General features: G+C 44.4%; 1 protein-coding gene across 11 annotated transcripts in view; it reads left to right on the forward strand.

Annotated features, from left to right (window-relative positions):
* LOC129853338 (nuclear receptor corepressor 2-like) overlaps positions 1 to 22,270 on the forward strand; it is a 191,610-nt gene that overhangs the window by 120,184 nt on the left and 49,156 nt on the right. For 7 of the 11 annotated variants that reach the window (XM_055919266.1, XM_055919277.1, XM_055919274.1 and 4 more), the window contains exons 7-17: positions 2,618 to 2,674; positions 3,653 to 3,705; positions 6,541 to 6,607; positions 8,065 to 8,237; positions 8,471 to 8,567; positions 9,325 to 9,503; positions 10,190 to 10,244; positions 10,359 to 10,457; positions 16,181 to 16,380; positions 19,531 to 19,691; positions 21,881 to 21,943. In XM_055919266.1, coding sequence (XP_055775241.1) covers positions 2,618 to 2,674; positions 3,653 to 3,705; positions 6,541 to 6,607; positions 8,065 to 8,237; positions 8,471 to 8,567; positions 9,325 to 9,503; positions 10,190 to 10,244; positions 10,359 to 10,457; positions 16,181 to 16,380; positions 19,531 to 19,691; positions 21,881 to 21,943 — 1,204 coding nt within the window. The remainder of the gene's footprint in view (positions 1 to 2,617; positions 2,675 to 3,652; positions 3,706 to 6,540; positions 6,608 to 8,064; positions 8,238 to 8,470; positions 8,568 to 9,324; positions 9,504 to 10,189; positions 10,245 to 10,358; positions 10,458 to 16,180; positions 16,381 to 19,530; positions 19,692 to 21,880; positions 21,944 to 22,270) is intronic. The other 4 variants (XM_055919268.1, XM_055919271.1, XM_055919275.1 and 1 more) reach the window with 2 other exon arrangements.

Genomic DNA, 22,270 nt, shown 5'->3' on the forward strand with positions numbered 1-22,270 from the left:
CTCTTAGTCCACCTAGTGGTAAGCAGTGTTCCTTGCATACGGATACACAAAACTGTATAAACATGTTTGTGTAGATTGCAATGGTATATAAGGAGTCTTTTCCCACTCATTATGCCGACCACAGATGATGCCCTGTATGTGTAAGGGGCAGGACCTCTGTACATTTCCTTGCCGGGCCGGGTCAGAATCATCTTAAGGAAGGTCAACTCTTGAAGTAAAGTAATATTCTATAATAGAAACAATTGAATGGTCTAAAAGAGACCTGTTGACCGACAATATTACTGTATACCTTTCACCCCATATACTTACCAGCTCAGAGCTGAGTAATGATGGCACCACTCAATCCATGCAGAAGGAGTGATGATCTTAAAGCCTGGAAGTGTCAGGATGACTCATCCAATGTCCCTGAACTCTGGAACACTTTCCACTCCACTGAGTGCTGCTGAGCCCCACCTCCACCACACTAGGAATTGCCAGGGACCTCACGATACAATATTGTCACCATTCTTCGGTGTCGATACGATGTGTATTGCGATTCTCTTATTGTATTGTGATTTTACACTGCACTTTTATTGCAATTTGGTGTTTCAAACATCTGCTGTCGTGAGATGAGAGAGCGTGAGAAAATGAGTTTATATCAGTCATGGAAATAAATGGGCTTAAATCATGTTGTCTCGCTATTTAAAAAGAAGATGGAGAACAAGCTATAGGATGAAAAATACCAGCGTTTTGACGCAGGTACAGCAGACTAGCGGCAGCTAACGCTACCTACCTACCAACAAAACACATAGATACTTGGAGTCAAAGTATCGATCTATAATATAGTCACAAATAATATAGCAATATGTACTGTAGTGTTTTTTTACCCCCCTATCACTACTAACACTGAGTGCTGCAGACCACCACCACCACCACACTGGTCTCTGTCTCTCGTTTTTTTTTTTTTTTGCATATCATATAAAGGCTCAGTCAGACACACCAATAGCATTTGCCTGCCCAGAGTACTTATGATCTCTGAACAGAGGTAGAATCGTGCATCAGACAACAGTTCACTGAACGATCGGTAGACGAACGGGGAGATCCACATTCGGTGCAACCTGTGTGATCCTTAAGTATATGTGAAGAAGGCAAGGCATGGGTGTTGGTGTTTGTCTTGGATACGTGTGTGTTTCAGCACCTGGCTGTAATGACTCCAGTCTCAGCAGAAGCGTTCCTCTGTCAGGCCTGGTGTCATCTGTCTCTGTGGGCTTAGTGTCACCTCGTCTCTCAGCGACAGGTATACAGCCACAGGCCTTTGTCAACGCCATAGGCGACACCACTCAAGTTCACCATCTCATATTAGAAAATGGCTGCCTTGGACACAAATACAAGAGAGACAACCGTGAGTCACTGGAACTGCACTATCCCAGTCCCACTATCCCAGGTACAGAGAGATCTCTCAAGTCACTGCACCTTCCCTCTTTGCTTGTGCCAATATTAAACCCTCTCATTTTAATTACGTATTTCTTATGATGTAGCCCATATTTCCTTTTTCTATGGACTGGAAAGGCTTCTGTGAGCGAAGAACAGCTGTTAGTTTTCTGCTCCAGTTACAGTACTCCTGTCTAAGCACTAGGGGGCATCTGAGTTGGTCCAGCCTCACTCACAATCACTGGCTGCCAATTTAATCTCAGGTGTGACTGGCTGAGATGGATTGGAGGAGGAACCCTAGTGTGTCAAAGCTCCATGTTGATCAACAGTGTTATCATTGCACCATCTGAATTTAGCGTACACATGTATTCCCTTCTCTTTGTTGCCAATGTCATTGAGTCTTTGATATGTCCTTAGTCTTGCAGATTTATATCAGTACAATATGAGAATGAAGGTGTCACTAAGGAGAATCTATCGGATCAATGAACCAGAGAGAAAGGTACAGAGGAGAGGGAGAGGGAGCGAGTGCGTGTGGCATGGGCATGGCTAAATATAAATGTGTAGAGATCATCTGTGATAGAGGCACAGCGATGTGGGTGAGCTTCCCTCTCTCTCTTCTCACTCTACATTTGACATTTCAGTCATTTAGCAGACACTTATCCAGAGCGACTTAGACGCAATTGGGGTTAAGTGGGCAGTGGGCACAGTGACAGATGTTTCACCTAGTCGGCTCTGTGATTCGAACAAGCAAACTTTTGGTTACTTGCACAATGCTCTTAACCACAAGGCTACCTGCTGCCTCGCTCACTCACTCAGTCTGAGACCACAACCTAAGCACACTAGGAGGTGAGATCTTTCTCTCTGTTTTGTCAGATGTCCCTTATTGGAGAAGCACTGCAGCCATACAGTCTTACTCGCTCTTTCTCACGCTCCCTCTCCTGCGTGCTCTCGCTCTACCCTTCTCTCTCTCCTGGAATCTGTGCTCGGGGAGGTGAGTAATCTTTTATCCAGGAGAGGAGAAACGAGAGGGAGCTGAGGCGAGGTGCTGCCTTGTGTTAAAAGCTCTAATAATAGTTGCTGCATCCAGAGTGCCCATCCAAACGTCAGTGATTGAGTGAGCAGGCTGCTGCGTTGCCTTGGTGATGGGAGACGTGAGGCTTTGTTGTTGACATGTGCTGAATGTGTTGTGTGTGTTGTGTCTCCTCAGAAAAAGGCAGAGGAAGCGCACAGGATTCTGGAAGGACTGGGACCCCGAGTAGAACTGGTGAGTCTCTGCTGTTTTCTCACCTCTTAATGGTCACCTGAATAAAACATTTTGCAACGTCAAATTTTTGCATTATTTGACCTTGGGGAGGAGGGATAAGTAACGGAGGAGGATGAGGAGGAGTTTGTCTGAATTCAAAGATGCGTAGCAAGCCCTGGAAAGAGAGCATGATGTGGGTTTAGTTTTCTGTTCGGGAATGAGAGTGAAATAGTTGTTTCTGTGGTCCAGTTATTTTACTATTTCAGATTCGTTTGACCCATGAAAGCTGTTTGTCATCCATTGTTTTCCTCAACTTTTTTTAACTCCCTTGTGTAATGAAATAAAAATGTTTTTGTTTGTTTTGAACCAACTAATTTTACCCAAAGATGGACTTTTTCCACTTATGAGTCTCTTGAGAACAGTCTTGAGAAGGGCTGGATTAGGATGTCATGTTGTCATTCTGCTTGGCACAGCAGTAACAGTTATATAGTACTATGGAACTCAGGGCGATGCCCAAATGAGCCTCACAACAGCCTTTGTTTCACACTTTCTTGCATACGTATTCATTCATTTTGTGCGATTGATTAAATGCATGATAGATTAATTAATAAATATAATTTGATGGTTCAGTTGGTTGAGTTATTGATTGATGGTACAAAATCTGAGGCAAATTTTTTGTCAGACCTCGGATATTTGTATAAAGCAGTATGATATCACACCATAATTTCTCTGTCAGACTCTGTTCAATCTCAGATATTCAACATGTTGTTGGTAGAATGTAATGGGTGAATGTTGTTACTGCATCTGGCATTGTAGCTTTGCAATGACACCAGACAGGGGGCAGAGAAGGGAGTGTAGAAGCTGTAGGTGTGTGTGTGTGTGTATAAACCTCGTAGCCTTCATGTTCCATGCTGCTGTGAAACTGAATTCCCACCTCTGGCTACATCAGTAACACTTTCATCGCTCTCTCTCTTTCTCTCTCGCTCCCTCCCCTCTCAGCCTCTGTACAACCAGCCATCTGACACCAAGCAGTACCATGACAACATCAAAATGTAAGTTAGCCCACCCTCTGGGGTAAAGGCACTGGGTTTATGCTAATGTACGTGTGTGTGTGTTTGTCTGAGTGTATATCATCTGTCCCTGTGGGCTCAGTGGGATTGCTATGGTCCTAAATGCCATTACTGCGCTCCTTCTCATCTATTCTAGAGAGTCCCATCCCAACAAACGACCACAGACCATCAATGTTTCAGTGTCAGCCACGCATGCAGTCTTTATAGCTCTGGTAGTGCACTGAATCAGTTATTTAACCTTGTGATTGCTCTCTGACAACACATTTTGGTCATTTTTTGTGGAAATGAATTTATACTGCACTTTTGTTGTTTTGCAATGTAAGTGAAGGAAATGTTACACACATTACATTTTAACTGACATCCTCCCTTCACTGCCCCTCTTTCTCTACTCTGTTTGATCCCAGCACTGTTTGATCAGAAAGGGTGTGTGCTATTAAATAGCGCTGTATAGCTTTGATCCATCACAATTGACTTCTTTGTGGTGCCCCTAACCGGTTTGATAACTTTGGCCCCCGTCCCTGTTGAGAAAGATGAGTACCAGATTCATAGACACCACCCCCACCCCCCCACCCTACCCTACTTAACCTCTCTGCTTCCTCTGTCCACTACCCCTCTCATCTCCCACACTGACTCAACGTTGGGGCCAATAGCCAGTGTTCAGTATTTCAGAACCTAGAATATATAAATCCATGGAAATATATCCACAGGTAGCTCACTAGTGGTGCAGCGGTATAAGGTACTGCATCTCAGTACAAGAGGCGTCACTACAGTCCCTGGTTCGAATCCAGGCTGTATCATATCTGGCCGTGATTGGGAGTCCCATAGGGCGGCGCACAATTGTCCCAGCATCGTCTGGGTTTGGCCGGGGTAGGCCGTCATTGTAAATAAGAATTTGTTCTTAACTGACTTGCCTAGTTAAATAAAGGTTCAAATAAATGTATTGTTTATTTTTCACTGTAATCTTACACACATTACAGAACGGGAACATGGACCATGCTTGCATCTTTAGTGTGGCACATATCAACATGAAAACCCTTTTTGCATAACTATAATTTCCACATGCCTCATGTTTTTGGTGCTGTTTACATTGTACTGTGATTTCTCAGGAATACGGTGCACTCTTAGTGTTGGACAAACGAAACCTATTGAAACGGTCCAGAGCAGCTGATCTCTCCTTCCACCATCTAGTGTACGGAGCACAATGCCACGTCTGTCTCTATAGGACTTCATCTGTCAGCCCTGGTCTGGCCTTGATTTGATTTATTAGGATCCCCATTAGCTGACGCCAATGGCGACAGCTAGTCTTACTGGGGTCTGACACATGATGAAAAAGACATTACAGACAAAATACGTTTACAATTTACATACACACGTTAATGTTTTTAAATGTGTGTGTGCATCAGTTACAGAAGCTTGCTTTTTCCTCTGTGCATTTCTAACATCTATCAGTACATCTGTACATCAGACATGTGTACATGTCTATCTCCGCCTGGACAGCGCACTTTAGACTGCGTTCTGTGATGGAATCTAAAAGGTGTCGAAAGCGTTCCACAGGGATGCTGGCCCATGTTGACTTAATTGCCTCCAAAGCTGTGTCAATTTGGCTGGATGTCCTTGGGGTGGTGGACCATTCTTGATACACACGGGAAATTGTTGAGCGTGAAAAACCCAGCAGCATTGTAGTTCTTGACACTCAAATCGGTGTGCCTGGCACCTACTACCATACAACGTTCAAAGGCACTTAAATCTTTTGTCTTGCCCATTCACCCTCTGAATGGCACACATACATCATCCATTTCTCATTTGTCTCAAGGCTTAGAAATCCTTCTTTAACCTGTCTCCTCCCCTTCATCTACACTGATTGAAGTGGATTTAACAAGTGACATCAATAAGGGATCGTAGCTTTCATCTGGATTTCTTCCTGGTCAGTTTATGTCATGGAAAGAAGTGTTCCTAATATTTTGTATGTCAGTGTATGTCAATCTTGAACAGGATTATCTATTTTGGATGCAGTTTGAATGGAATTGTTGGAGAGATAATAATATTTGAGTCATAACTCTGCAGATGCAATGTAAACATGTCTTCACAATTAAAAAAGAAGTTAACCTCCGAAAGCCAGATGGAGATGTGTAAATTAGATGCGCATTAAGATATATTAGTCCTAATATTACTGTAGCATTTTCAGAAGGAGAAAGTTACCAGCTGATGAGATGATACATGCTTTGTGAACTGCGCTCCGTACTGAGATGCGCCGTCTGTCCCCACCCTCAGCATTGATGATTGATCATGCAGATAGCAGAGCAGAGAAGGCCGTAGAGAAGCCAGGTTAGGACATTGCATATAATTGAACAGTTCCATTTCATGTCATGCTGTTCATAGAAGTCATTTATTATAATTTACTGTTTTACTCGCAGTTATTTATCCCGGGAAACAGGAGTAGATTTGGGCAGGAAATCTCTGTAATTCTCTGTAACCTGGTTCCCGGTATTAAACCCCAATAGGGACAGGCGTTGCATGCCTGTGTTGTGTGTGTGTGTGTGTGTGTGTGTGTGTGTAGGGGATAAGATGGAGTTCATACCTGGAAAGCGGAACATGTAAGCCACACCGTGTGCTCACAGAGGCTTATTGTTGTTGACATAAGAGCACCAATCATTGAATGTGTGAAATCATCAAAATAAATACGTATTTATTTTATCCTTCACCAAAATCAATTCATTTTCAGCAATATTTGTGTTGATTTTCCACTTCTCTGTCTGTTCTCCCATTCCAACTGCCTCTTTTATTTATCCCTCTTTCTCCTTACTTCCCCCTTTACAGAAACCAGGCGATGAGGAAGAAACTCATTCTTTACTTCAAGAGGAGAAATCATGCTCGTAAGCAGTGGGTGAGTATAGAACAGTGTGCTTCTCTGCTGGGACTGCTCTATGACCGATGACCAGATTGAAACTGGGCCAGAAGCTCCTTGGAAGACAGTGTCCATGTTCCAAAGGCAAAAAGAGCTCTGGGCCCTTGTGCCTGTTCTTTAGTAACCCTGTAGCAGTAGCTAGTCCTATGCAGTTTTGGAGCACGGCTGTTACTGCTTTTGAAAAATGAAAGGTCTAAAACATTCAGCTCTCCCAGGACTTTTTCCTCTCACATCAAGTCTGCTTCCTGTCTGGTTAGGAGATAGCAGATAGTACAGGAGAATCACCACTGCTCTGTCTGTCTCTGTCTGTCTCTGTCTGTCTCTGTCTGTCTCTGTCTGTCTCTGTCTGTCTCTGTCTGTCTCTGTCTGTCTCTGTCTGTCTCTGTCTGTCTCTGTCTGTCTCTGTCTGTCTCTGTCTGTCTGTCTGTCTGTCTGTCTCTGTCTGTGATTCAGCAGGACCGAGGCAGCGGGCAGGGCTATAAATAACCCTGCTATCGATTGTCCAGACTCTGTAGTCCGAGTTAGGCAGACATCCTAGAAATCACCCGCCCTGACAGAAAATCTTTACCACAAATCAAGCCCTGACTGTTCCTGTGTAATATATTTCCACAGGGATACACTATGTTTAAGAACCATGCTTCACATCTGTGCATCAGTAAAAGGACATTGGGAATAATTCTATGGCACAGTTACACTAACCCCTAACTCTAAATGCAGTAACCGTATCTAGACTGTAATGTATAGAGGGGCACACCCACTGCCCCATAGCACTGTTTGATGAGCCTTGTGCTGCAAAGTCATGTATCCACTATCCAGTCATGGTGTTTAGTGTGAGTAGAGGTCCCAGGCCAGCTCCAGACAGGAGAGGAGATAGTTGCAGAGTGCGGCCTGCGGAGACATGTTTTAAGAGGCTTCAGAAGCCTATGTCTCCTCCAGGGTTAATGGTTTGCTTTACTGCCTGCCCCACTGAGGAGCTGGGAAAATATGGAGTTCTGTTCTTGTCATGACTCAAGGTTACATTCAGTCTCTGCAGAAGCACAGTGCAGTATGCTGCGTGGACAAGCATGCTGAGAAGACCGAGAGGGAGAAGAGATTAGAGGACTAAAGAAACCGAGAGGAGGGAATAGAGCACATGTAAACAATTATGTACATCACCATAGTCACCTTCCACGGGAATAGGGCTAGAGAAGGCAACCTGAGTACAGTATGATGAGTTGGTAGGAACAACAGCATATTAATAGAGTGTATTACTGGTCTTTTCACTAATTTCACGTTGCTCAACTACTAGGCATATTTCCTTTGAATTCTGGTTTGTGGCACATGCTATTTCAGACGTTTTAATGACATCCTGATATGAGGAGAAAAAGGGACACTTGTTATTTGGTATGAGTTATGTTCTTTGAAATGGTGATTGACCTGGTTGTTCATCTTCTCAGGAACAGAAGTTCTGCCAGCGCTATGACCATCTGATGGAGGCCTGGGAGAAGAAGGTGGAGCGCATTGAAAACAACCCCCGGCGCCGGGCTAAGGAGAGCAAGGTGCGAGAGTACTACGAGAAACAGTTCCCTGAGATCCGCAAGCAGAGAGAGCTGCAGGAGCGCATGCAGAGGTGAGTCAAGGCCCCGGGGCCTCCTGCTCCTCCTCAATATTCTAGGTTGGGGAGAGTCTAGTGTGCTGTATTTAAAACATAAGAGATTCCATTCTGTTAAAACAAAGTCTGATTATATTGTGTCCATTACAGTATGGACAGAAGTGTGTGTGTGTGTGATGTCAAAGAAGGAAGAGCTCAGTTCCAGTACCTGCAGTGTGTTGACATGTCCTCTGTGTTCCCCCTGTGTGGAGCAGCCGGGTGGGGCAGCGTGGAGGAGGACTGGCCTCATCTGCAGCCCGCAGTGAACACGAGGTCTCTGAGATCGTTGACGGCATATCAGAGCAAGAGGTGAGCTCTTACACTTCACCTTCCGCTCTTCACCTCTCCTTCCATCCTCTCTCCCCTCTTGACCAGCCATTTCTCCCATCTCTCAATATACAGTGTTCTTGTCATGCTTGTTGCTTGACTCACTCAAGCACTAATGTATTTGTCATGCGTAAGTTACAGGACACAGTTACTGTAGCTGCATAACACTTAAAACTAGTTCAGGAAGCATGTGATGATTTGTGAAGTGTGATCCAGACAGATGCACAAATACACACACTGAGTAAATAGACTATAGTTCTGCCACTTGCACAACCAAAGAGGTTTTACTCTGACCGTGGTTGGGGGGAGTGTTCTGAGTGTTCCACAGGAAAGGCAGAGCTGGCTTGTGAATAACAAGGCTAGTCATCACACTGAGTACAGTACAGGACCAGTGTTTCTCTGTAAGGTCAGCCCCACTAAGCTGTGTTTCCTTACATCTGGATAAGAACTGACTGCTCACACCAAGCGTGCAGCGTCTCTCTCGTCCCCTCCTCCTCCCCGACCTCAAACTTCCTCTACATCTTATGACCTCTTACACACTTAACACAACACGACTGCTTCGACTGCCTCACCACCACTGTCTCTATACACTGTGTTTATCTCAGCCTAATGTTTGGAAAGCTCTGCCTTGGTGTACACTACAGTGTACTCACTCCAAGACATTTTGTCTGTGTTTGTCTGATTGTGTGTGTGTTTGTTTGTTTGTTTACAAACATGTGCGGGTGCGTGTTTGTGTCAGAACACCGAGAAGCAAATGCGCCAGCTTGCGGTCATCCCTCCCATGTTGTTTGACGCCGAGCAGCAGCGCATCAAGTTCATCAACATGAACGGCCTGATGGACGACCCCATGAAGGTGTACAAGGACCGGCAGGTCATGAACATGTGGAGCGAACAGGAGAAGGACACCTTCCGCGAGAAGTATGTTGTACACACCGTAGAATTACTCTGCCTAGAATGGCAGGAGTGTGTGCTGTGCAGTAGTAGACAAAACATTGTTTTGTTTTTCTGATAGCAATCAGACTGAGATTGTGAACTATCCAAAGGTCAGGGAGTTGTTGAGGAAGTGAATCTTCCCTCTTTGTGAGAAATGAAGGATACATCAACCAGCCAAACCGAACCCACAGACTGAGATCAGAGACTGTAAATGCTTCCCCTGTGCAGAGAGGGAGAGAGAGAAAAGTAGAGAGAGAGATGTGGATGTGATGCAGACTGAATTGTCTTGTCCGCTCAGCCTCATATAAAAACACATCAATAAGAGAGAGTTGGAAGAGATGTAAGCAATGCTCAGTACTAGCTGTGTTATCCTATTGGGATATCAAGTAATGTTAGTCAGGATGTGCTGATAGAAGTATGGTGAGGGAGCTCTAGGTTAGTGTTGATGAGAGCATGCTTTAGATGAATAATAGAGTGAGATATCTCTGGAGAGATGGATGTGGGACTGTGTTGTGGTGTCAGCACTGATGAGAGCCTCTTCTCCCATCAACCAAACTACACATGCGTCACTCACTCCTCAATTTACTTGCATATCAAAAGACTGAGTGCTTCCAGATCATTTATTAGATCATTTTTTTTAAACGCATTCATCTGTCTGCTGTGTGTCACAGGTTCATCCAGCACCCAAAAAACTTTGGCCTGATTGCTTCTTTCCTGGAGAGAAAGGTACAGTTTGGAAGATCCTTCACTCCATGCACAGTGATCGGCCTGACACTTGAGTAGTCTTTTTCACATCTTGTTTTGGAGATGAGGTCCTAGTAATGTTATGTTTTGTTTCAGACGGTGGCAGAATGTGTCCTCTTCTACTACCTGACCAAAAAGAACGAGAACTACAAGAACATTGTGCGCAGGAACTACCGGCGCCGTGGCAGGAGCCAGGTACTGTAGTTATAGAACTTAACTCGAACAACTTCAAACCACTCCTAGGGCTGTTGCTTTGACCGTATTACCGCCACACCAGGTCACGAGTCATAAAGGCAGTCAAATCCCACGTGACCATTTAGTCACGGTAATTAGGCTTCTCCAAGCTCTGCTGATGGTCATTAGTAGCCTTCCAAACTTGCTAACTGCCTGGTACTCAACACCCTGTTGTCCCTCTAATCACTCTGATATCGATGCAAATGTGATAGAAATTTTTATCAAACACTTCATGTGAGCTCAAGTTGCGCAACATTTCTACAGGTTATGCAATTGCGCGAGAAAACAGAGATGGCATCTACTAAAAAGAGGAGGATCCCATCAGCTTTCTATAGACTAGGCCTACTATATTTGTTTGTCAACTTTCCTATTATTAAGCACATTGTTTATCTTTACAACAAGCCTATATGCTTGTGTGTTTAAGGACCTATTCAATCAATTCTTATCCCAGTCTGCTGTTCCCACATGCTTCAAGAGGGCCACCATTGTTCCTGTTCCCAAGAAAGCTAAGGTAACTGAGCTAAACGACTACCGCCCCGTAGCACTCACTTCCGTCATCATGAAGTGCTTTGAGAGACTAGTCAAGGACCATATCACCTCCACCCTACCTGACACCCTAGACCCACTCCAATTTGCTTACCGACCCAATAGGTCCACAGACGACGCAATCGCAACCACACTGCACACTGCCCTAACCCATCTGGACAAGAGGAATACCTATGTGAGAATGCTGTTCATCGACTACAGCTCAGCATTTAACACCATAGTACCCTCCAAACTCGTCATCAAGCTCGAGACCCTGGGTCTCGACCCCGCCCTGTGCAACTGGGTCCTGGACTTCCTGACGGGCCGCCCCCAGGTGGTGAGGGTAGGTAACAACATCTCCACGCCGCTGATCCTCAACACTGGGGCCCCACAAGGGTGCGTTCTGAGCCCTCTCCTGTACTCCCTGTTCACCCACGACTGCGTGGCCATGCACGCCTCCAACTCAATCATCAAGTTTGCGGACGACACTACAGCGGTAGGCTTGATTACCAACAACGACGAGACGGCCTACAGGGAGGAGGTGAGGGCCCTCGGAGTGTGGTGTCAGGAAAATAACCTCACACTCAACGTCAACAAAACAAAGGAGATGATTGTGGACTTCAGGAAACAGCAGAGGGAGCACCCCCCTATCCACATCGACGGCACAGTAGTGGAGAAGGTGGAAAGTTTTAAGTTCCTCGGTGTACACATCACGGACAAACTGAATTGGTCCACCCACACAGACAGTGTTATGAAGAAGGCGCAGCAGCGCCTCTTCAACCTCAGGAGGCTGAAGAAATTCGGCTTGTCACCAAAAGCACTCACAAACTTCTACAGATGCACAATCGAGAGCGTCCTGTCGGGCTGTATCACCGCCTGGTACGGTAACTGCTCCGCCCACAACCGTAAGGCTCTCCAGAGGGTAGTGAGGTCTGCACAACGCATCACCGGGGGCAAACTACCTGCCCTCCAGGACACCTACACCACCCGATGTCACAGGAAGGCCATAAAGATCATCAAGGACAACAACCACCCGAGCCACTGCCTGTTCACCCCGCTATCATCCAGAAGGCGAGGTCAGTACAGGTGCATCAAAGAAGGGACCGAGAGACTGAAAAACAGCTTCTATCCCAAGGCCATCAGACTGTTAAACAGCCACCACTAACATTTAGTGGCCGCTGCCAACATACTGACTCAACTCCAGCCACTTTAATAATGGGAATTGATGGAAATTATGTAAAAATGTATCACTAGCCACTTTAAACAATGCCACTTAATATAATGTTTACATACCCTACATTACTCATCTCATATGTATATGTATATACTGTACTCTATATCATCTACTGCATCTTGCCATCTTTATGTAATACATGTATCACTAGCCACTTTAAACTATTCCACTTTATGTTTATATACCCTACATTACTCATCTCATATGTATAGACTGTACTCTATACCATCTACTGCATCTTGCCTATGCCGTTCTGTACCATCACTCATTCATATATCTTTATGTACATATTCTTTATCCCTTTACACTTGTGTGTATAAGGTAGTAGTTGTGGAATTGTTAGGTTAGATTACTTGTTGGTTATTACTGCATTGTCGGAACTAGAAGCACAAGCATTTCGCTACACTCGCATTAACATCTGCTAACCATGTGTATGTGACAAATAAAATTTGATTTGATAGCTTACCTGGCTGGCATGAAAATGAACCACGGGAAAAGCTTCCTCCATTCGCTGTTTAACTGCATAGATGACATGCGTTTCTTTCACTGCCCCTGTTTCGAGACACATGCATGATAATGTTCCATTCTAAATCAAAACAAATTTCACACAGATATTATTTAGTGTACAGTACCAGTCAAAAGTTTGGACACACCTACTCATTCAAGGGTTTTTCTTTATTTGTACTATTTTCTATGTTGTAGAATAATAGTGAAGATATCAAAACTATGAAATAACACATATGGAATCATGTAGTAACCAAAAAAGTGTTAAACAAATCAAAATGTATTTTATATTTGAGGTTCATCAAAGTAGCCACCCTTTGCCTTGATGACAGCTTTGCACACTCTTGGCATTCTCTCAACCAGCTTCACCTGGAATGTTTTCCCAACAGTCTTGAAGGAGTTCCCACATATGCTGAGCACTTGTTGACTGCTTTTCCTTCACGTTGTTGTCCAACTCATCCCAAACCATCTCATTTGGGTTGAGGTCAGGTGATTGTGGAGGCCAGGTCATCTGATGCAGCACTCATCACTTGCCTTCTTGGTCAAATAGCCCTTACACAGCCTGGAGGTGTTGGGTCATTGTCCTGTCGTAAAACAAACGATAGTCCCACAAAGCGCAAACCAAATGGGATGGCGTATCGCTGCAGAATGCTGTGGTAGCCATGCAGGTTAAGTGTACCTTGAGTTCTAATAAATCACAGACAGTGTCACCAGCAAAGCACCATCACACCTCTTCCTCTATGGTTCACAGTTGGATCCACACATGCGGAGATCATCCGTTCACCTGCGTCTCACAAAGACACTGCAGTTGGAACCAAGAATCTTAAATTTGAACTCATCAGACCAAAGAACAGATTTCCACTGGTCTAATTTCCATTGCTCGTGTTTCTTGGCCCAAGCATGTCTCTTCTTATTATTAGTGTCCTTTAGTAGTGGTTTCATTGCAGTAATTTGACCATGAAGGCCTGAATCATGCAGTCTTCTCACAACTGCATGTTCACACTCCCTCAAATCATTAGGAGAAAATATTTATATTTTATTCAGCTTTGTTCAATTGTATTATTCCTACTATAAAGTAATGCCACGGAATTCTAAGCAAATCTTGTCAGCTAAATGAACTAGTGTAGCCCACAGCCATATGGCATAGCCAGATCAGGAACTAACATAAGGACAAGTCAGAGTATGCTTATCTGTTCTTCTGAAATAGACAACATTTTCTTCAAATCATGCCTCTTTAGACCCGTCTAAAATAAATGGATATATTGTGATGGTGTAGTCTATATTACATGGATTTATTAGACTTATTAAAATGTAGATGTTCCATAGGTCTGCATCAGTGGTTTGTTGGCTATGTGTGGAAGTCAGGAAAAGCTAAATGTGTTTGTTCATTCATCAGAATTCACACTTCCTGTTTGGATATTTTCTCAGGTTTTTGCCTGCCATATGAGTTATGTTATAGTCACAGACATCATTCAAACAGTTTTAGAAACTTCAGAGCGTTTTCTATCCAATAGTAATAATGATATGCATATATTAGCATCTGGGACAGAGTAGGAGGCAGTTCACTCTGGGCACGCTATTCATCCAAAGTGAAAATGCTGACCCCTATCCTAGAGAAGTTAACTTTCAATAACCGTTAGACCGACAGTTATATGCTTGACAATCACCAGCTGCCAAAATTTCCTGACCACCACACCCCTAACCACTCCACACTTGAAGGCATTAGGTGAAGGACGTTTGTCAGTAGAACTTACATGTAGAGGTAACATACCCATGGGACTCTGTCTTGAGCAGTGGGATCAGTAGAGGATAGGTCATCATGCAAGCAGCACACCGATTATGTGACTCGTGCCATTGTGCTCCCCCTTCGTGTCAGCACTAATGTGTCCGTATTGACGAGATTTTTTTTAAACAGGTGGTTTCCATTGCTAATTAGCTCCCAGTTATTACTTAGGCCCAGATCAGGTGTTAGGCATTTAATCCAACGGTGGTGTGGTGGGTGCTAATGAAATGGTGCATTAATTAACCAGCGACCTTTCTGTGGTCGTGGCTGGGTGTCTCCTCATTTCTCCCAGAGACACCTCAGCTCATTACCTAGCTAGTCAACGTTTAGCTCAGCACACAAACACTACGGGTTTGTTAACAGAGCTGCTTGAGCACTGGGGCTAACGCTAATAACACAGGGAGAGAACATAGCGAGGGAGTCGGCGAGTGAGAGATTTGTAGGAAAAGAGAGAGGGAAATGGGAGAGTAGAGGAAATGGCTCAACAGGACCACAACAGCTAACGTTAATGACACCTAGAGAGAGAACAAGAGGCGGGTGAGTACGTAGTAATAACAACAAAAAAGCTAATCAGCGCCCAGCCATGATTAATATTTTTGTTTTTTTTGTTTGTAAAGCAGAGTAGCAGAGATACAGTAGCAGGCTTTTAGATATCACCTGCCTGGGCCTGACTCATTTAAGACACCTGTGAATGGCCGTGAGTTTGCTGTTCGGTCTGTTGAGATGCATGACTCCATAGAGATAATGGCAGTCTATTGAGATGATTGGGCTGCTATTTGTTGTCTCCAGGTTCCCATTGGGAGGGAGAGAGGGAGGGAGAGAGGGAGGGGGAGAGAGAGGGAGACCATGTTTATCCACTGGAGAATCAATCAGTGTTATGGCTTTTATTTGCATTGGGTTGAGTTAATCTTTGAGAGAGGTGGGACATCAAGTCTAGTGACATGGTTCAAATGGAGGAAGGTATCTCTGAGAAAGGTCCATTTTGATTTAGCCTCCACCTCTCTTACTTTCGTTCTCTGCCTTTTTTGTGTTTCCATGCCCAGAGCTAGATGTAATGACTCTGTTATTAGAGTAGACATGGGATTGGATTGGCTTCACCTCTAGCTAGAAAGCCATTTACAGAAAAATACCTTAGCACACAGCACAATTCCCATATACTGAGGCAACTGTCCTTTACAATGCTCAAATAAGTGTAGTTTCCACCAGTTATAACAGTGTTAGTGGCAGGTCTTTGGCAGTCTACAGTATTTTTTTCATGATATGAACCTGAGCCCAGACAGACAGGAAGTGGAAGAGGAAGTGGTTCTGGGTGCCAGATGAAGGAAGGCATATGGGCTGTCCTTGTGGTGTACCTACTGATATTGATGGCAGAATGACCTCAACACTACTACACGGCTCATGTTTTTGTGTGTGTATATAGGTTCTTATGTTTTACATGTCTGGAAGTGTGCATGTAGTCTCAACACTACTACACGGCTCATGTTTTTGTGTGTGTATATAGGTTCTTATGTTTTACATGTCTGGAAGTGTGCATGTAGTCTGTGCGTCTGTGTGCGCGTGTTTACACCATGTTTCCTGTTACCAGGGATCATGTTTGTAACTAACTAAATGTTGCTGTCTTTTCTTCCACCCCAACAGCATGGCCAACAGCAGCAGCAGCAACAGCAGCAGCAGCAACAAACACAACAACAGCAACAACAACAACAGCAGCAACAACAGCAACAACAACAACAAGTGAACCGCAGCAGCCAGGAGGACAAGGAGGAGAAGGAGAAAGAGAAGGAGGGAGAGAGGGAGGAGGAGAAGACTGAGGGGGAAGAAAAGGAGGATGTAATGAAGTGAGTTTGCTTGCCTTCTTCTCTCTAAATGGAGTTAGATTTGGCTGCCCTGACTAGATCAGGAAGGGTAATCATCATAACCCTGACTAGATCAGGAAGGGTAATCATCATAACCCTGACTAGATCAGGAAGGGTAATCATCATAACCCTGACTAGATCAGGAAGGGTAATCATCATAACCCTGACTAGATTAGGAAAAGTAATAATCTCTTACTTTTAAAAACAGCTGTTTTTCTTTTTCTCACTCCCAGTAGGCTACCAAAAGTCACATTTTTAAGATTCCTTATTACATTTTTTCAGAGGTTTTAAACCTACAGTGCCTTCAGAAAGTATTTTTGCCCACATTTTGTTGGGATTAAAATGTATTTAATTTGTCATTTTTTGTCAATGATCTACACAAAATACTCTGTCAAATTGAAAGGCCATTTTTGCAAAATGTTTAAATAAAACAACCGAAATATCACTTTTACATAAGTATTTAGACCCTTCACTCAGTACTTTGTTGAAGCTCCTTTGGCAGCGATTACAGCCTCTAATCTTCTTTGGTATGACACTACAAGCTTGTATTTTTGGAGTTTCTCCCATTCTTCTCTTCTCAAGCTCTGAGATTGGATGGGGAGCGTCGCTGCACCGCTATTTTCAGGTCTTTCCAGAGATATTAGATTGGGTTCAAGTCCAGGCTCTAGCTGGGCCACTAAAGGACTTTCAGAGACTTGTCCCAAAGGCACTTCTGCGTTATCTTGGCTGTGTGCTTAGGGTCGTTGTCCTGTTGGAAGGTGAACCTTCGCCCCAGTCTGAGGTCCTGAGCGCTGTGGAGCAGGTTTTCATCAAGGATCTCTATGTACTTTGACCCGTTCATCTTTGTCTCGGTCCTGACTAGTCTCCCAGTCCCTGCTGCTGAAAAACATCCCCACAGCATGGTGCTACTACTACCGTGCTTCACCGTAGTGATGGTGCCAGGTTTCTTTCAGATGTGATGCTTGGCATTTAGGCCAAAGAGTTCAATCTTGGTTTGATCAGACCAGAGAATCTTGTTCCTCATGGTCTGAGAGTCCTTTAGGTGCCTTTTGGAAATCTCCAAGCAGGCCGTCATGTGCCTTCTACTGAGGAGTGGCTTCCGTCTGGTCAATCTACCATAAAGCCTGATTGGTGGAGTACTGCAGAGATGGTTGTCCTTCTGGAAGGTTCTCCCAACTCCACAGAGGAACTTTAGAGCTCTGTCAGACTGACCATCGGGTTCTTGGTCACCTCCCTGACCAAAGCCCTTCTCCCCAGATTGCTCAGTTTGGCTGAGGGAACAGCTCTAGGAAGAGTCTTGGTTGTTTGAAACTTCTTCCATTTAAGAATGATGTAGGCCACTGTGTTCTTTGGGACCTTCAATTCTGCAGAAATGTTTTGGTACCCTTCCCCAGATCTGTGCCTCGACACAATCCAGTCTCGGAGCTCTACGGACAATTCCTTTGACCTCATGGCTTGGTTTTTGCTCTGACATGCACTGTCAACTGTGGAACCGTATATAGGTAGGTGTGTGCCTTTCCAAATCATGTCCAATCAATTGAATTTACCACAGGTGGACTCCAATCAAGTTGTAGAAACATCTCAAGGATGATCAATGGAAACGGGATGCACCTGAGCTCAATTTTGAATCTCATACTTATGTAAGAAAGGTATTTCTGTTTTATATTTTAAATTTCAATAAACCTGTTTTCGCTTTGTCATTATGGTGTATTGTGTGTAGATTGAGGGGGGGAAACTATTTAATCCTTTATAGAATAAGGCTGTAACGTAACAAAATGTGGAAAAAGTGGTCTGAATACTTTCCGAATGCACTGTATATTGGAGAGATAAGAATGCAACCAATGCTATGTGTTTCACTAGATATAAATGGTACTCCTCTTGTCTATTTCATGTTTGGGTGTGAAAATGATCGTTTGTAACCTAATACTCTTTCATTATCTGACGAAATGTGGTTTCACTGTGAGCCCTAGTTCTTGTGTTGTGGCCATGTTTAGATGATGTGTCATAGATTCTCTGTATGATTTTCAGCTCTTGGTGTGACTAATACCTGTCTTGTAATTCATCAGAACTCTAGCCGATCTGTTGCTTAATCCTTCTCCTACTTTTATAAACAGCTGTTTTCCTGTTTTTCTTCTCTCACTCCCAATAGGCTACCAAAAGTCACATTTTTAAGATTCCATACTTATTTTATTTTTCGATGGGGGGAAAAGTGATATGATTGACAGCCTAGCAGCACAGTTACTGTACTGTCGGTTGCTACAATAATCCAGCAAGTCTCCAGAGCTGGGAGCTCCAGAGTGTGTGATCTGCTGTGTGATGCTGCCTTGCCCTGGCATCTCTGTAGGCACAGTTCCAGCGTGATGGAGAGGAAGATGGTGAAATCAGTCAGTGCTGCTGAGCACTGCAATCTGTGAGCAGTGGAACAGCACTCACTCAATGCAGTGTTGTTGTCTTCATGAGAGTCGCATGTTTCACAGGGAAGAACAGTGAATGTTGGAAGTCCATCATCATGTCCAATCTTCTAGTGAGGCTCCCAGCTCTCTGAACAGAGGTTGGACAAGTTGGAGTTGTTTGGTGCTGCTGACAAACAGAACAGTGAACAGGAGTTGTCCTGCCTGTCTGAATGAGTGGTGTTGATCATGATGAAGCATCTTCAGTGCTTCCAGTACTTGGGCTGAGGAGAGCAGGCAGAGGAGTCCCTGACTCCCACTCCCCCTGTGGTGGCTGCCTGTAACCCCTGGCACAGCTGACGCTGCTATATCTGGTGTGCAAGGTAGCAGGACAGGCCCGCCTTAGAATAATGATGCCGGACCTGTTGAAAATGAATGGAAGAACACCGGCTACAAAATCACTGTTTATCTGTTAGCCTGCCATGACACTGACGGGATATATCGCCATGCTTGCAAAACTCTCTCCTGAGCCTTGAGGCCTGTGTGTGTGCGTGCCTGTGCACGTCTGTGTGTGCTTTGGCACATACTGTAGTTATTTTCTGTTTTTTAACCCAGACAGACCTCTGCACTTTGTCAGGTTTTAAGTTAACAAACTAAACAGTACACATGTGCAGGCCAGGCAGTGAGGAAGAGGAGGGTAATCATGATGATGAAGGTGGTGTGACTGACACTCTCCCTGCAGGGACGACACCTCTGGTGAGGACGGGGAAGACAAAGAGCCCACGGTGGCCTTAAAGGGTCGACGCACGGCTAACAGCCAGGGCCGGCGCAAGGGCCGCATCACCCGCTCCATGACCAGCGAGGTGGAGGAGACCGCCACGCCGCCGCTCAGCGGTGAACTCGGTACGTCTCACTCTACTGCTATAGTCTACACTGCCACATGATGTCTTTCACTGCATCTTCACCCACTGCTCTTTTCACCTGACTAGATTTTCATCACACAACTCATAAACCGAAAGAGCCAGGTTCTCTCTGAGCAGAAATATTTAACGTCTGTATTTTGGTCTGAAATGTTGCTGATTGGCGTTATGTTTGAAGGACAAATATGGCCATGATATTGCTGAAGCACGTCTGTTTAGTAGGTCCACCTGATTTAATGTGAACTGAGCATATGAACACTCCCGTCATTGTTGTGTTTATTTCCCTCCTGATATCCCACACCACAAGGGTGCACTGTAGATCTGTCTCAAAACAATTTGACATGTGCACCGAACACACACACACCTTGGCCTGGAAGGTGCCTTTAAGATCATTTTTGCCTAAACAAGAGAGAGACAATAAATTGATACTTAATGAGAAAATACCAGGGATGCTTTAAGAAATGAGGAGATGGGAATCTCAATGGCCAGTGAATGGAGGAACGTATAATGCCCCTACATAAATGTATGTAGTTCAGTCCTTGAGCTGTTCTTGTCTATTGATGTTTTGTATTATGTCATGTTTTGTGTGGACCCCAGGAAGAGTAGCTGCTACTTTTGCTAATGGGGATCGTAATAAAATACCAAAATACCAACAGACTGTCGATCAATTGCGTTCACATTGTTATGCTGCGTCACGCGGTTGCTAAGATAATCGTCACGCAATCCCTTCTAAAAGTCAGATTATTAGTGTGTGTGCCTATTTTCCTCAAGTATGTAATGTCACGATTTCAAAGCTATACGATATTACAGAGAACAAGTTAATTATCTCACATCTCGGAAAAGATTTTGTAATGTTGTGCTTTTTGTTTACGTAATTCATGCTAATGTTGGGTTTTTGAGCTATTTAAAAAATATTTAATTTTTAGTATTAAATCACCTTTTTCTAACCAGGTAGGCCAGTTGAGAACAAGTTCTCATTTACAACTGTGACCTGGCCAAGATAAAGCAAAGCAGTGTGACACAGACAGGAACACAGAGTTACACATGGAATAACATGGAATAAACAATAAACAAGTCAATGACACAGTAGAAAAAAAGAAAGTCTATATACATTGTGTGCAAAAGGCATGAGGAGGTAGGCAATAAATAGGCCATAGTAGTAAAGAATTACAATTTAGCAGATTAACACTGGAGTGATAAATAAGCAGATGATGATGTGCAAGTAGAGATACTGGTGTGCAAAAGAGCAGAAAAGTAAATAAAAACAGTATGGGGATGAAGTAGGTAGATTGGGTGGGCTATTTACAGATGGACTATGTACAGCTAGCGCCCAATTGACTCCCATTCACTCCTTGGAGTGCACTCCCCTTCCCAGAATTGCCCAGAATGCACCACATGGCTCATTGACAATGTAGGGCAATGTACACAATGGGCGTTAATGCGAGTTTCCCCGTCTAATTTCTTTAAAGTATCCTGAACGTAGTCATTAAGGCAGCAATACTCATCTCTCAGCTTTTTATTCTCTCTGCAGTTTGCAAGGCTGCCTTTATATACACGCACACACACACACACACACACACACACACACACACACTCGCTGTAGGCGATTAGGGTTTTGATGTTTCAACACTTCAGTGGGTGGTTGGTTGCTCCTGCTGCTGTGGGTTTGTCCCTGGGAATCCCCAGGTGGCCTGATCCAGCCAGAGGGGCTTTGTTCTGATCAGTATCTCTAGTTTCTCTTCTCACTGTTACTGGGCTTGTTTCTCCTTCCTCGCCTGCTGTTACTGTGCCCGTCACAGCCCTACAGAGAGGACACAACAGCACTGAAACCACAGCTCATCTCCTCTTCTCGTTTTCTTTCCTGTCTTCTCTTCTGCCAGGGTCAGGCTGGTCCCTACTGTATACAGGTGGAACAACCACTTATTATGTCTCTAATCATTAACTGACTTTCTCCTCTTAAACTAACAGCCCCTGTCGACCGGCTCTACCGTGCTGCACCAGCAAGCAGCAAAGACAACCCTGCCCCCTAGCTTTTCTCTTTCTTTTCTCTCTCTCTGTCTCTCCCTCTCTCTCTCGGTCAGTCAGTCGCTCGCTCTCTCTGTCTACTTGAGACTTCCCTCCCCTCCCTCCTGCCCGCTTTCTAACGTGGTGGTTCTGCTTTTATCCTTTCAGCCAATCTGGAGATGAATGAGAGCTCTCGCTGGACTGAGGAGGAGATGGAAACCGCCAAAAAAGGTAAAGAAAAATCAAACAAAAACAAGTTACCTTTGTGTTTGAAATACGACCCAGCAGCGCCATTGTCATTCAAAAGAAAACTTTCCTTGTCAAAAAGAAAACCGCCCATAGAATTAGCTTGGCGAGGTTTTCTCGAAAGTGGTGACAAGTGCATGTGCCTGTGACTTCCTGTCAGATAGGCAAGGCTGGAGCCACGTGCTGTCTGTCTGTCTGTCTGTTTGTAGAGCTGTGTGGGGCTCCACTCTGCTGCTACGCCTGCCATGGCTGTTTCTGAAGCCACTGTAAAAGTCCCACCCTCTTATCTTTGGCTAGAACAGCTCCAACTGC

The sequence above is a fragment of the Salvelinus fontinalis genome, chromosome 4 (assembly GCF_029448725.1).
Source record: "Salvelinus fontinalis isolate EN_2023a chromosome 4, ASM2944872v1, whole genome shotgun sequence".
NCBI lineage: Eukaryota > Metazoa > Chordata > Actinopteri > Salmoniformes > Salmonidae > Salvelinus > Salvelinus fontinalis.